This window comes from Muscardinus avellanarius (assembly GCF_963383645.1).
Source record: "Muscardinus avellanarius genome assembly, chromosome: 1".
Classification (NCBI taxonomy): Eukaryota; Metazoa; Chordata; class Mammalia; order Rodentia; family Gliridae; genus Muscardinus; species Muscardinus avellanarius.
The window spans coordinates 66,569,609-66,585,757 of record NC_137786.1 but is presented as its reverse complement, the minus strand read 5'-3'; the positions used below and the strand labels follow the sequence as shown (position 1 = coordinate 66,585,757).

Genomic DNA, 16,149 nt, shown 5'->3' with positions numbered 1-16,149 from the left:
TATATAAGCGAAAGGGTGGAGGCTGCTTCTTATCCCCCTTACTCACACGCTGCTTTGCCAGGCAAGGTGTTCTTGTTGGTTTTGCACACGTGCTGACTGCCGGGTGTGTAGCTATCATTTGTGCAAATGTGGGTGGGGCATTTTGAAAACTGGATAGCATCCAAGAGAAAGAACGACAGATCCTATCCCCCACCCCTGCCTAAACCTGAATTCTTGCTCTTGCAAACTCTGAAAGCCAAGGATCACTTGTGCCTTACAGAATCCGGGGGCTCTATCCCCAGGTGCAGAGTACATTTTCCAGGTTTCTCCAGGGCAAAGGCAGGGTGGACACCCTCACTGAACCTGTGCCTCACGGTGAAGAGCATCTGCCCACTCTGGGCATTGATGAAGAGGAGTCTCTGGTTGTTGTAGTCCAGGAGAATGCCCACTCGGGCCAGACGCTCGGTCGCATGAACGTCACTCACAGTGCCACTGTAGAAAAACGTGTATCTGAAATAAAACAAAATGAGAATTAGAGGGGGAAAAAACCTTTAGATTCTGATAAGAAAACTCTTGATTTTGATATGAAAATCACTTGGAGATAACCAATTTTTCAGTTATTAACTTCAATTAAAAATAAGTTGTACTAGGCATGGTGGCGCATGCTTGTAATCCCTGCGCTTGGGAGGCGGAGACAGGAGGATCGTGCAGCCTTGCTGGCTTAAGAGACCCTGTTTCCAAATTTAAAAAATATATAAAAAAATAGGTCTGGAAGTGTAGCCCGGAGGTAGAAGGGTTTCCAGGAACCCCAATACCACCAAAAAAAAAATTAATAATAATAAGTTGCAAAAATGTTGTGCCACATACTTTAACCAGATTCCTCCAAGATGAACATTTTTAATAATTCTGCTCCTGCATTAGGAGGCAATCCCAGAATAGCCGACATATGCCTCCCTTGTGATTTTTCTCAACATTCTAATTCTTTCCTGGCTGCCCACATGTTTTAACTACTGCATTCATGGTGTGTCATTCTTTTGAATAAGACTCCTTTGAGGCTGCCATGTATTTTTAAAAGTACTGCATGCTTGCCTTCCATACAATGCATTAGTTTTACAGTTTTAAAGATTTATAGGTAACTTACATAAGGGTCTCTATGAAGTTAAAGAAAAATCTCATTATTTTGGCCAACTTCATGCTTTGATTCTACTGCCCCCTACCCCAAACGAACTCCCATTCATCTTAATGTTTTCAGCTGCCTTACATCCAGGGGCAGTCGTCTTTGATTTCTCTCTTCAAATCGATCAATTCAATTCAACAAGTGTTCCTTGGGCATATTTATGTATGCAGCACTTTCCCGGGCACTCTGGGGAACCCGTATTAGACAGAGCTGAGAAGGGGGAGAAATGTTACTGACTTAAACAGAGCTAGGGCTGAGAGTCCACATCAGGGCATAGACTGTTCAAGTGTTTACTCCACACAATAAATGCATCTGTTTCAGTTGTGAAGAAAAAGGTTCAAAGACAGACTGGGAGTGGGTGGGGGGATACTGACCAGGAAAGCTTAACTGCCCCATGCAAACAAAGTTGCACAGGTTTGAGGTTTTCTCTCTCCAGTCTTAGAAACTGAGAGTGAAGCCCTGAAAGCAGAAGGGAAGGAATGACAGATGAAGGAAAAGAGGTGAGAGAAACTCTCCAATAGGTAGATCTGTGTGTGTGTGTGTGTGTGTGGTGTTTTTTGTTTGTTTGTTTTGTTTTGGTGGTAGTGGGGTTCCTGGAAGCCCTTCTACCTCCAGGCTACACTCCCAGGCCTATTTTATACTTTTGAAACAGGGTCTCTTACACCAGCGCGGCTGGCTTTGAACCTGCACAATCCTCCTGTCTCCACCTCCCAAGCATGGGGATTACAAGCGTGTGCCACCACACCCAGCTAGATCTGTGTTTTGGGAGCACATCTGGGCGGTCTGATGCTTAGAGATGTGGGAGAGTGACTGGCCAGGCAGGGAGGGCCAAGGACCCTGTGATGCCCATCTGAAGGCCAAAAGCTCAAGGGCAAGCATTGGCAGGGGTTGGGGGAAACGTTGGCAGCTTCACCGCAGAGAGAAGCTCACGTGGAGGGGAAGAGGTTCCAGGAGTCAAGATGGTGAGATGCATGTGGTGCTCTCTGAGGAAACCTGAGAGCATGAAACTAGGCCCCCGAGGCTGAGCGCTCTGTGCAGGGGACCACACCAGAGGTTGGTGTGTTCTTCCTCTCAGCATGCTACCCTAGGCTTGGAAGAGCCAAAGACCAAGGTTGTAGGTGGAACTTATCAACAACACATGCAATTCTGTTTTCTGTATTCTGGAAATATGTTATTAGAGGTTAATCTTTGGTTTGAATTCTTAGGGAGCCAAGTATCCAAGGGCACATTCATGAAATGACTACTTAGTTTGAGCTCTAAATCTAGTGATTGTAAACTCTGGGTTTGAGTGATTTCAAACTCTGGGCTGGGGCTGAGTCCTTAAGCATTACACAGCACTGAATATCAATTAATCATAATTGCTCTGACTTGATGAAATGTGACTTTAAATAGTGCTTGGAGATGGCGTCCTTATGAACCATCACAGAGCCTCAAACTGTCAAGTAGGATGCAGGAGGGAAGCACAGCCAAAGATATGCAAAAGCCCAATCTGTGGGCTTTTTCTGGGAGCTCACAAGCACTGGAGGCTTCCTTTTAAAAGTCTTACATTTGAATAATGCCTCCCATTTGTATACTTTACAATGTCAAAGCTCTTCCCTGTACTCAATTTCACATGATCCTCACAATCTCAAAAGGCAACAGGCAAAGCACTACTGTTCCTGCTGAGACCGATGAAGCACAAGATATGTGCAACACATTGACCAGCTTATGGTGAGTAACCAGTAGGGGTCTAATCAAGGATGAAACCAGGCCCCAATTTGGAGTTCTGGCTTCCAGTCCAGTATTCTACTAGACCACCCTGTGAGAATATTTAGATCACAGCATTTTTACTTGGTCTCTCTTTGACTAACCCAGGTTCATTCTTCTTCACACCAATCAATCCAGCGATATGAATACTGTAGACCAAGGGTTGGCAGGCTATTCTTTAAAAGGCCTACTAGTAGCCGGGCGTGGTGGCTCACGCTTGTAATCCCAGCATTTGGGAGGCTGAGACCTGGAGGATCACGGTTCGCAGAGAGCCTCAGCTACTTAGTGAGGCCCTCTGCAACTCAGTGAGACCCGGTTTCAAAATAAAGAATAAAAAATAGGGCAGGGGGTGCAGCTTGGAGGTCAAATGCCCCTGGGTTCCATCCCCAGACCCGCAAAATAAATAAAAATAAAATAAAAGGCCTACTAGTAAACATCTTAGTACTTGGAAGCCATTGGATCTCTGTCAGGTCTGCAAAAGTAGCCACAGATGATACATAAACAAATAAGATGACTGTGTTCCAATAAAACTTTATTTACAAAAGCAGGCAGGCTCTCCTACTTGGTCCATGGACTGTACTTTTGGATATAGACCAATTCCGGGGAGATGCTGGGAATCCATTTCTTCCTCACTTTTAGTGATTCTAGTCTCTGGAGGGAGCTCATTTTAGGATCATCTACCCTAGGGAGAGTTTAGAAGGAAAAACTGGCCATGCATAGCCTGCCTTCCCCTTCCTCTTTTATGTCTCTCAGTCATGAGTAGCCTCTGTGCCTCTCCAGAACCAAGTCTGCTCTGCAGGGCAGGGAGTATGGCCTGGCCAGGGTTCTAGTTGGGTAAGTCTATCTAATAATGAAGTTCAGTATAAGGAACATTTTCTCCTCAGTTAAGCTCCATTACCTCAGTAAGCAAAGCCATAATTCAGTCTCCATCTACTTGACTGGTCTTTCTTAGTTGGCTCAGAATTTGGGCAGATACATAGTTTGCTTCTTACTAAGTCCCTCTGGAACACCTGCCTGGACATCTACACCTGACACTTTCAATTGAGTGAGGAGAAGCAGAGTTCTGCTTACCTCTGTGGCTCAGAGCAGTGCATGTACCACGAAGTCTCCCCTTGTCCCAGGGCCCCAGCCCGCACAGCCGAGCTGGAGCAGATGCCAAGTCGATATGCAGGGCAGTCTGTGACTGTGGTCTCCCAGTAGTGTTGACCACAGGCAGGCAGCTCCTCACCCAGTACTGATGGGACTCTGCACACAGAGTTGATCAGATTAATACTAGCATAGGGATTGCCAGACTTTATCCAAGAGCATCAACATTCACAACCTCATATACCCTTTAGGAAAGATTCAATCTTTGGAAGCTGCTGGGATTTGACTAAAGACATTCTCTGTTCATTGTGCTGCTCACCCTGATCACATTGCCCCAGAATTTCCCACACTCCTAACATGCCTTTAACACGTGTCTGCTATCTCATACAGCATGATCATAGGGCACACTGCAGCTCTTAAAGGAGCTGGGAACCAGGATATAACTAGAATACTGGCAGGAAGAAAATAAATGGCACAATCTCGGCTTTGAAGGAAAGGGAGGAAATAGAAGGGAGGTAGGCGAGGCACATGGCTTGCAAAGTTTTCTTCTAAAACTTGCAAAAAAGGAATCTCCAAGACCTTCTTTAACAATGAGTTCTAGTGTCTGCTGATGTTCCTTGGCACAGCAACCTAATGAGGTGCAGCTTTTAGATGGCAGGACAGCAGCCATTAAGTCCCGAGCAGAGCAGGGCGTGGAACTGATGAGGCCTAATTAGGGGCTTAGTAGAGGCTGTGGTCCTCAGTCTTCATGACTGGCCTCTCTGAGTTGAAATAGGCACTCCTGAGAGGTTGGCTAAAGGCCTGTTTTTTTTCTCACCTTAGCTAATTTTACAAGAAGCACAGTGAAATGGACCAAAGTACTTTCCACAACTGATGGGTGACCTTGTTTGCCTGAATTGCTCAATTTTGCTTGGAAATGGCTGAGACAGCAAGGAGGCATTTTTTAATTCCAGCAGCATTAATATTTAGTCAGCACCTCTCCCTCTCCCCTTTAACAGATGAGAAAATGATTAATGCAAGGGAATGTATTTCACTTTCTCATGCCTTTACCCAACAACCTCATTCTAGAGAGGTGGCTCCTGACCAGCCCGCTCTCCCTGGAGCAAAGCCTGGCTGTCTGATATTTATGAGCTAATTTTCAGGTTAATAATAAATAAACAAAATTCTATAAAATACATTACAGTTTTCATCAGTTATTATCTATGAACTCTTGCCAACCTCCAGTTCACTGCTTTTTTTTTTTTTTTGAGAAATACAAAAAGGAATGGAAAAGTCCAGTGTACTTCTTCTTAAATCCTTTTTTTCCCCCTCCTGAATTCACTCATGTGTATATTTTTAAGACCAACGATGTCCCAGGTCACATGCTAGATTGTAAGCATTCAGCGATGCAGAAGGCAGGCTCCACACGTTATTAATCCAATTGCACAGATTAAGATTAGATGGCGGGAGGGCCAGGAGGAGGATTTCCTGGAGTAAGTGACACCCATGCTGTGCCACACACAGGAGAGAAGCAAGATGAGAAAATGTGCAAGTCTCCGCAGGGGACTTGACCATGAGCTCTTGCTGGCCACCTCTACCTGGGCACATGAGCACCCTCGGCAGCATGGTTTAAAAAAAAAAAATGTTCACATACTTTCTCCCAGTTGGTCTTTTCTTTTTTTCTTTTTGGTACTGGGGATTGAACTCAGGGACATTCTACCTCTAAACCACACTCCCAGCCCTATTTAATTTTTATTTTAAAACAGGGTCTTGCTAAGTTGCTGAGGCCGACTTTGAACTTGCAACCTCTCAAGTACTAGGATTCCAGGCCTGTGCCGCTGCACCCAGTTGCCATTTGGCCATTTTGACCCTCACAATGACTACAAGAGGCTGTGGGCAAATTTCAGGGCAGTGACTCTGCCCCACCCTCAGCTTTTGGTTTTTCTTTTCTTTAATGCTTTTATTTGTGGGAGCTACTATGGGGCAAGAGGGTGGCCAGAAGTAGAAACTCAATAAAATGTCCTTCTCCTCTGTCCCTTTCCAAGTGGTTGCTACAACATATAGTTTGCTATATAAAATAATAGAATTATTATTGGACTCTTGTACTCCTTGAAACACAGAAAATACCTTAAAACAGCGAGCAAATTAAACGAAACCATCTGTGCTTATATTCCCAATAAAAATATTGACACTTGCTCTGAGTTATGAACAATCCATGCTACTATCCCTTCCTAAAACACTTTGACTGCTGGAGGGGTGTTAATATATTTATATAGTGTGCCCCACCCAGGCATGTTCATTAAACCAAGGACAGGCTCAGGCGAGGCCACACCGAGGCGGCTCGCGGCTCACGCTACTGCTCTCACGCTGAGCATCAGCACACGCAGGTGCCTCCCTCTACTTACTCCGTCAGTCGTCTCCGCTCAGCAAAGCTGATCACCGTCCCATCTGAGGAAATTTGCAGGGCAGGATGCGCTGTTTCTCTCAGCAAGAGAAATCTGGTTCCTACAACCATTACGAAAATAGGATAATATATTTACCACAGTGTCGAGGGCTAGGAATCCCCACATTTCAGACCCTAGTCTCTCTTTCCCCTGGCATCAAAATCTCCTGCTCAGTGTTCTTAGCTGAAATGTCATCATCTAAGGCATCAGTGGATGTTCGTCACCTCCACCTGGTGCTTCAGGGAAGTCCTCACAGATGTGTCAAGGACTAGAGCTCCCTCCGCTAGGCAAAGGGTGCTCCTTGGACCACCAGTATCCATGTTACCTGGAGGACTAGTTAGAAATGCCAAACTGCAGGCCCCATTCCAGAACTCCCAAATCAGACTCTACTTTATCAAGTTCTTCAGAGAATTTGTGTGCACCTGAAAACTGGGGTGGGGGGTGTGGTATCCTACACAGGAGGGCTTCTGAGGATGGAAAGTACAGGTGCTTTCTGGGGACTGTGGAGAAAACATTCCTGGGCAGGCAGCCTGATCTTGGATGACAGAAGGGAGAGAATGAAAATGGAAATGCTTGGACACAGCTTGCTGAGCACAAAGGAGAGAGTACCTCTGGTAGAGATGAGGGCGGCTTCACTCTGCTCACTTGTACCAAATGCATTGATGGCTCTCACGTAGAAAAAGTAATTATCATTGGGTTGGAGGTTAACTTTTAGCTGAAGCCCTTTAATTCCAGAGAAAGATCTAAACACAAAGGAAAATAAATTTAAATACAGTATTATGTGCTAAATGACTCATGTTTTATTTCTATGGTAAAATGATATCTTTTGTTAACAACAAATAACTTACTTTCTTCCCTTTTTATGACCACCAGAGTTAGCAAGGCAGATTTTGCAAAATGGCCATTGTTCACTGAGATTATTTTATCAAGTTGTTTCTATTTTTGTTGGCTTTTGTCTAGTATATGCCTTCCAGAGTACTCTTTTAAATAAAACCAAAGAGCTTTTTTAAAAAAAAATTCTGGAAAAAGACTAGTAATTTTCTGGTTAATAGATCTCCAAGAAGATATTCTTTATTAAATTTTGGCTGAGGGGACACTTTGGGAATAAAATGATGTCAACCCAATTTATAATACAAAAAAGCCTAATTATCTCATTAACAGATCCAAACTGTGGAAAATTTAGGATATGTGATGATTTTGCACAAGACCATCATGCCAAGTCCACCGAAGTTAATAAAAACTGCAGATTTTTTAAAGACAACAATGTTTTATTTATTTATCTGCAGTGCAGGGGATCTAACCCCAGGCCTCACACATGGTAGACAAGTGCTCTCCCACTGAGCTATATCCCCAGCCCCATGATACCATTTTTAAGCAAACAATCCTAACAAGCAAACAGAATTCTAACTGAAAAAAAATTCTTAAAGTTGCTATTCCTAAAACACCCATCTAAATTAAAACAAAAGTTCTGGTGGTGATATCTAGTATCTAGCTTGTAGTGAACACGGTAGACACACCATTTAAATAGAAGTATTCTTGCTGGGTTTGAAGATGGAGCTCTCTGGACTTCCCAGTGTGCTGGGATATTTTTTAGCTACTTTCCTATTCTATTTAATCTGCTTGATATCATGGCCTAGAGCGTAGATACAAAATAAAAAGTGTATATGCTTCTTTCTTTAAGCCTTCATTTGGAGAGGGCTGGGGAGAGTCATGAGTTAGGCTTCTTGCTAATGAAAGAATTCCTAGCCTGGCTAAAAGAGAGCCAGAGTCCAGTGCCGAGGAGATGTGCGCTGGACAGTGGTCAATGAAATTTATAGCACAATGGCCTACATGCTCATTCTCAGAGGGTGGAGGGGTTTTGCTTCTTTCGAAGGGGGGGGGTTGTTTTTGTTATTAATGAATGTACCACAAAAGCATTAGAATCAGGGTGTTTTCAGTATTGTTGTTGCTCTTTGAGGGCATTTCTACTTTTGTTGACTTATTTCCTTTCTCAATACCTGCCTTTGAGAATAACACGAAGAATCGGATAAAGAAAAAGTACCATTGACTCAGCAAACAAACTAATTTAGAACTTCTTAAAAGCAAAAAGATACATATGGAATAGCATTCCCACCCCCGCTGCACATCTAAAAGCACAAAATGCAGTGTGGTCCACAGAAGGAAGGAAAGGGGAGCAGGCTGCACCTATCTGTGTATCTACTGTTTAGTGTCTGTGCCTGAAAAAGATCAGTACAAACTTTTATTTTTCTTTCCTTCCTTCTTTTCTGTTTTGGTACTGTGCATTGAACCCAGGGCATTCTGCCTCTGTGCTACACCCCCAGCCCTTTTTATTTTTTATTTTGAAACAAGTTCTCACTAAGTTGCTGAGGATTATGCTTAGATGCTGGAGTGAGTCTCAAACCTGAAATCCTCCTGTCTCAGCCACCTGAGTACCAAGATTACAGGCATGCACCACCACACTCAGCTGGGTAGAAACTTCTCTAATTATATGATTGTTACTTCTGAACCTCTCACCTGACCAGACTCTCCAGAAAGTACTGTCTCTCGATGCACTGAGAATGGAAGAATGGGATTGAGCCACAAGACCACTGACAACCCACTGTGCTGCAGTTAATGAAAAACCATGTCCTATGATTAAGAATACAATTCCTGACTAATAGCTAGGTTCTTTTTATTTTTTTAGGGTAGATGTATCACTAATCCTATTTAAAAGGATGACTAAAAAATGTTTTAAATTAACATTAATTATAATTAGTAATAAAATTGTCTCAATAAGCATACTCAGTCTGAAATCATTTTCAGACTGCATTCGCTCATTAGATAAATAGTTATTGATGGCTTGTCATGTTTCCAGACCTTGTCTCTGCCTGTCACCCTGAAGCATGAGAGGAAGTGGCAAAGACAGAGAAGGAAGCTTTAGCTCTAGAGACTAGACAAAACAGTGGCTGCATTTGGCAATAACGCAGTTGTTAAATACCAAAGATGCTGCCTTTTAGGTGTCTGTTCTTAAGTTTTATGAAGTCTGTCAAGGAGGAAATCCCGTGCATATCGTCGACTGCACACTATGTCTCATCACTCAGATAAAGAATAAAGGTTTGCTTAGTGATGAAGTTGAAATACAGAATCGGGTCTGATTTTCAAAGTGTGCAAAACAGGTCATGCAGGTTCAACAAATACCCACCATGCCCTCGCTGAATCTGTAAAATAAAATTACTAGGCAGAAAAACAGAAGTAGAGCTGGGCATGGTGGTGCATGCCGGTTATCACAGTATTGGAAGGCTGAGACGGGGGCATGTCAGATTTGGGCCAGTCTCTGCAACTTAGTGCCCTCTGCAACCTTTCTAGACCCTGTTTTAAAATAAAAAGTAAGCCGGGCGTGGTGGCGCACGCTTGTAATCCCCGTGCTTGGGAGGCAGAGACAGGAGGATCGCGCTGGTTCGGAGCCAGCCTCGCTGGCTTAAGAGACCCTGTTTCCACATAAAAAAAGTAAAAAATAGGTCTGGGAGTGTGGCTCATGGGAGTGTATCCCGGAGGTAGAAGGGCTTCCAGGAACCTCAGTACCACCAAATAATAATAATAATAATAATAATAATAATAATAATAATAATAATAAAAAGTAAAATAGGGCTAGGGGTGTAGTAGCTCAGAAGGTAGAATGACCTTAGGTTTAATCTCCAGTATCACAAGAAAAAAAATGTTAAAAAAGAAAGAAACACAAGTAGTATGAAATATGGTGACATCTTATTGTTCACAAGTTGCCATCTGCTCAAACACCAAGAAAAAAGAAAAAAAACAGATATAGATGGTTCATCAGTGTTTATTTATCCTGCCTGACTCCACTTAGATGTCACCAAAATTTTCATCTCAGCTGCCCCTGCTTTTAGCCAAATGAAACTTTAAAAGTTTTGGAATTTATGATCTGAAAAGTAGCACCCTTTCATAGATTATGACTTTCTTACTTCCAAACAAAAACTTGTCACACATGACTCATAATGAGCTTTGCTTAATTTGCAGTAGAATTCAAGTTCACATAATACCCAAGCTGAGCACCCAAAGTGACCAGACAGCAAGCAGAACCACAGTCAGTTGTGGGTGCTTAGTGAAGAAGGGATTTTAGGCCAGTAAATGGTATGGCTGAGTTACGGGACTATCATCAGAAGCCTAGGGCTAATAATACAACTCAAAAGGCAGTAAGAAATGACTTGAATGGTCTCAGTTTGGGTTCCATGTGTGATATTTTCCCTTTACGTGCCATAGCACAGTGGAAAGGGGGAGCTTTATGTGTGGATGTTGCAGTCACATGAGGACAGGAACACCTTGAAACCCTGGCACATTAGCAAAACAGCTGATCGTTGGCTGAGCACACATGGAGTTGGAGCTTCTAGAGCTCCACGCACAGCAGGTCTTCAAAGGCCTCTCAACCTGCGCTTCTCTCCATCAGCAGACAAAGGACATTTGTTACACGCCAATGCTGTAAAGCAGAGAGAAAGTCTTAGGTGAGGCCCACTCTCTCCTCAGCAGCCCGTGGACCGGCCATCCCAGTGAGACGCTGGTCTCCTTCTCTGCTATTTCAGAGGACAAAACGGTGTGGAAGCCCCTGGAGGCTGATAACTGCTTGGCATGCGGAGAGCCTTGGTAGATCAAGCCCTTTCATTTTCTAGTGTGTGCAAGAGAAATGACTGGAAACCATATCTAACCATGGATATCAGTACAAGAATCACATAAAGTGGGAATTGGAAAGGATTTCCAGGAAATAAAAGATCATTAGGGATATGTGTATGGGGGGAATTACTGAAAGCATCTGCATTAAGTCAGAGACACAAGGATAAAAAGCGAGGTAAAGAGGTAAAGAAGTAAATTTATTACCATTTGCACATGATATAACTGTTTGTCTAGAAGCCCCAAGAAAACTAGCTGAAAAGCTCTTATATAATAAGACAATTCAGAAGATGGCTAGATATGAAACTAATATAAGAAACCAAAAATGTATATACACATACATATACATATATACACACACACATATATATATAAAGGTCACATAAAATATAAACTAGCAGAGAGTCAGACATGATGGCAAATGCCTATAATCCCAGCACTTGGGAAGCTGAGACAGAAAGATTGCATGTTTGAGGATAGCATGTGGTAACTTACCAAGACCCTGTTTCAAAATAAAAAGTAGAAACGGCCAGAGGTGTAGTTCACTGGAAGAATGTCCCTGGGTTCAATTCCCAGTACCACAAATGAGATAGCAGATAACAACAACAAAGTAATGAACGCGCCAACTAACCTATCAGGGATTCTAAGTTGTAAAGTTACAATAATAAAAACAGTATGATACAGAGGCATAAATAGATGGGTCAGGAGTAGAGCAAAACACATAGTCTCCTGAGTATATACTTAATAATGGAAGCATTTCAAACTAGATGGGGAAATGATAGATTTTATGTTAAAAAAAACTAGATAGCCATACCAAAAAAAAAAAAACACCTTGGATTCCCAACTTTTCATAATTCCTTCTGAAATAAATTCTAGATGATAAAATATCTAGTCTAGAAAGTAGAATTATCAGTGGGCATGGTGGCACACACTCATAATCCCAGTACTTGGGAGGCTGAGATTGGAAGATCATAGGTTTGGCAATTTAGTAAGGCCCTCTGCAACTTTGTGAGATCCTGTTTCAAAATAAAAAATAAGGCTGGAGTTGCAGATCGGAGTTCAGTGCTCCTGGGTTCAATCTCCAGTACCACCAAAAAAGAAAAAAGTGAAATTGATTGACAGTTTGGCAAGATCTAACTTAAAATTCACACATCTTTTAACCAGTCATTCTACTTTGATATATTTATCTTGCAAATGTATTTGCACACGTGTGAAATTATACATGCACAGGGTTTTTCACTGTAGTGTTGTTTGTAATAGGTAAAATGGAAAAGCTTAAATAATAACTCTCAATTGGTTAAACAAGTTAAATTTTATCCTTGAAAGATAATACAATCGATTTCTAAAATTAAGATAGTTCCATATGTATTGATACAGAATACTCACAAAGGCATACTTTTAAGAAAGAAAAACAAAGTGGTAGAAATGTGTTGAGTATGCTACCACTTGTTGAAAAACTACAGATGCGTGTACATGCATGGACTCTCTGAAAGGATAAATATGGATCAAGTAACAGCAATCGCCTTTTGGGATAAGAATGGAGGAAATAAAGTAGAGGCAGAAAGGAAAGAAATTTTATTGCCTGCCTTTTCGTATCTTTTGAATTTGTACCATACGTGTATATTACCTGCCCAAAATTAATCAAATAATTTACTTTTAAGGTCAGGATGGAGCTCAGGAATGGCTGGCATGTGTTTGGAGAGCCTTCAAGTGAACAGTCCTTTGAACACTGCATTGTAGCTTCACTCTCTGTGCTGCCTCATGGAACAACTGGATGTAAGCTTGCCTTCTTCCCAGGGGAGGGGGCGGCCTGTGTACACACACTATGGAGAGATCCAGTGCCATGACTCCTGGAACCAGCCTACGGATAATGCCGACCGCGGTGCTCAGCAGATGGCTAAGTATGAATTGTTTTTAAAAACACAGTTGGCTCTTACTGGCATTCACATTGGCAGTACCAACATTCAGTCAACACCATTTAATGTGAATTGTGAGCAGACATATATGAGGCCTTGTAGAACCAGCTACAGAAACAGTATTTTCTGGTCTGCCTGGGCATCAGCCTTCTGAACTGAGACCTATGGATCTGAATGTCTAACAAGCATCCCAGTTAACTTTTATGATCAGTGAGAGTTGAAAAATAGTCATAGCATACTGTGGGGTGGGAAGAGGTGGGGAGGAGAAACAAGAAAAAAGAAAAATACATGAGAACATAAGTAGCATTAGATACAGAAATAAAACTAACTAGTGATGACTCTTTGAAGCCATTTATAAAACCTTAATTATAAATTCGCAAATTTTGTTTAAGATAATGTGTGTGTGTGTGTGTGTGTGTGTGTGTGTGTGTGTGTGTCTGGGGATGGAACCCAGGGGCATTCAACTTCTGAGCTACACCCTCTGCCCTATTTTTTATTCTTTATTTTGAAACTGAGTCTCACTGAGTTACAGAGGGCCTCACTAAGTAGCTGAGGCAGTTTGTGAACCACAATCCTCCGGTCTCAGCCTCCCGAATGCTGGGATTACAAGTGTGAGCCACCACGTCCAGCTGAAAAAAAATTTTTTTAAGGAACCTTTAAGTGAAAATTTTTGACCAGAACTATATGGTATTATGAGACTAAGTGTTAACTCAAATATCACCATTAGTTCATAATAGTATAAGGAAACAACTATTATGGAGGCCGAATGCTGATAACCATGGGATTTGGGCTTTCCTGTAGTTAGAATCGCTCATAAAATCACCCTGATCCAAAGGCTTCAGGAGAAGGAGCCTGGGTTTTTGTTTTCTCTTTAGTTACCCTCCAAAGACTGAATGGTATCATTTATATTTCAGGCAGAGGACACCGGGAGCCTCATAAAGTTCATTCCTCTGGATTCTCGAAGCTCTTTACTACTCCCTGGCCCCACATGTGGACAATTACTTTAGATCCCCAGAGACCTGGCTGCACAGAATGGCACTTTAACATTAATACTTTCAGGTCTCGTCTAAAAAATAGTTATATAGGGAATGTTTTTGCATCTTTTGTAAAACTGCTCTTAAAGACAATCACTATTATCTTGTTCAATTGCCCTTATATAAAGACCTACACGAAAAATTCATCTTAGAGCTGAATGTCAAGAAATATAATTGTCTCTCTTGGTAAAATGTTGTGCTTCCGTTTTAAAAAGAGATGTGTTATGTAATCTCTTTCTTCTCCTCTCTCTCTCCTCTCCCATTTTCACTTAGGCTGCCAGGAAGTTCAGATGTGAATTTTCTGTTCCATCGAGGTACTGTTTTTAACCTGTGCTTTCTCATGCTGTCGCCTCAGCCCTGCATTATGTGGTTCTGGTTCTTACAGGGCTGTCTTAGTGGTTCTGTTATGCCAGTTTCTTTCATTGTGAACAACTTGAATACTTTTAGAAATCAACAGAGCATGAGTTCGAAGTGAAAGGACAGGTTGGGTTTCCATTGACTGAGGTTTTACTGCACCACCAGGAGGTGTATGGGATTTTAAATAATCAAAGTCAAATTAGATTCATTTGGGAACAAAGATTTCATTTAGAAAAAGCTAAATGCCAAGCACGCTGGGGGAAAATCATTTTTCACATAACTCTCTCTCCAAAAGGCTCCCTGCAGAGGGCTATCACAACTTGGACCCAGAAAACAATACCATATAAAAGATCTGCTATTAACAGTTAATTACTCAGCAAATTTGGGCCCATCATGTCCGTGGCCCTCCTGTCACCCTGTGAAGAGACACGGAACAGGAATGACTACCTCCTCCACCCACAGGCTGCAGAAAGGGTTCAATTACTCGCTGTTGGCTACATAACCTAGCCATCTGCAAGCTTAGTAAGAAAGTTGAAACAAAGAAAGAAATGCTGATGGTCCTCGTGCCTGCTCAGGCAGCAGGTTCTTTAGGAAACCAACCATTGCTTGTCCTTCTTATACAGACAGAAAAGCAGGTGTCCCCAGCTGGAACACCCACCTGTGACGGGGAATTCTGGTTCCTACCCCACCAGGATGGCATCACAAGCTGGGAACAGTGGGAAAGTGAACAAAAAGGCTCAGCACCCGAAGCCTGTGTGAGTGCTTACCCCAGAGGGCGGCCCCAAGAGGGTCTCAGACCCATACCTCAGCCAGGGCCAGGGAGCAGGAAGCTGACTCTGGATGGCTTGATGGAGTATTGAGTCTCACAGATTTGTCATTCAATGCACAGCTTCTCTCCGCACAGCCCACACAGCTAATCCCTGTACTATATTTCTCTCAGTTTTCCCTCCTCCACCCACACTTCTGCTGACTTCTCTCCGCACAGGAGAGACAGAACAGCTGAGGAAACAGCAGAGCGGTGGAAAATTTTTGAAAGTGTTTTGAGCCCACCCAACCTGAGGAGAGCATTCAAAGAAAAACAGGAAGAGGGTGAGTAGGAGCTCCCTCGGGCCCCCACACACAAGCCTGGGATTGTCACTCCCGCCTACCCCTAGTCCCAACAGGGCCAACTGCTGGGACCAAGCCTTGGTGCCCACATGCAAAAAATATGCAAATGTATGAGGATTATGGAAGCAAGGCAGTTGCTCAGCTATTTCAGACACTGCGTCATAGGACTTGGGGGCAAGGGAGGCTCATTCCATTCAACACCCACGGTAAGAGTTCAACCAGCACTTTTGCTCTTAAATTGGAAGATCAGCTACAGGTCATCACACGAGGAGAATCAATGCAGGTGTGAAGATGGACATGATTCTGTTCTGACAACCAAAATTAGAGTCCCCATTCTCAGGACAATCAACACCCTCCCTCCATGAGCGTGTGTGTGTGTGTGTGTGTGTGTGTGTGTGTGTGTGTGTGTGTGAAAGAGAGAGAGAGAGAGAGAGAGAGAGAGAGAGATTGATTTAATATTACTCATCCTTTTTCATTTCCTTCCAACTTCTCTTCCTACCTTAGACAAGAGCTTTTAAGGCTGCCTGTTTTTTTTTTTTTTTTTCAGGGATTGAGGATGGGAAAAGATGGGAACCTATTTAGTTCTTGCTCCCTCTTTCTTTTGCTAGAGATTGCAGCCAGTTCGATAACTTGAAAAGTGCAAGGACAAAAAGATACTGGTAATC

At 42.7% G+C, this 16,149-nt stretch overlaps 1 protein-coding gene across 1 annotated transcript in view; it reads right to left on the bottom strand.

Moving 5' to 3' along the window:
* Positions 1–242: 242 nt before the first annotated feature.
* Positions 243–16,149, bottom strand: part of CMYA5 (cardiomyopathy associated 5) — a gene marked incomplete at both ends in the record, with an annotated part of 94,907 nt that continues 79,000 nt past the window's right edge. Inside the window, 4 exons of the mRNA XM_080712395.1 lie at positions 243–489; positions 3,974–4,147; positions 6,373–6,472; positions 7,021–7,154. Coding sequence (XP_080568521.1) covers positions 243–489; positions 3,974–4,147; positions 6,373–6,472; positions 7,021–7,154 — 655 coding nt within the window. The remainder of the gene's footprint in view (positions 490–3,973; positions 4,148–6,372; positions 6,473–7,020; positions 7,155–16,149) is intronic.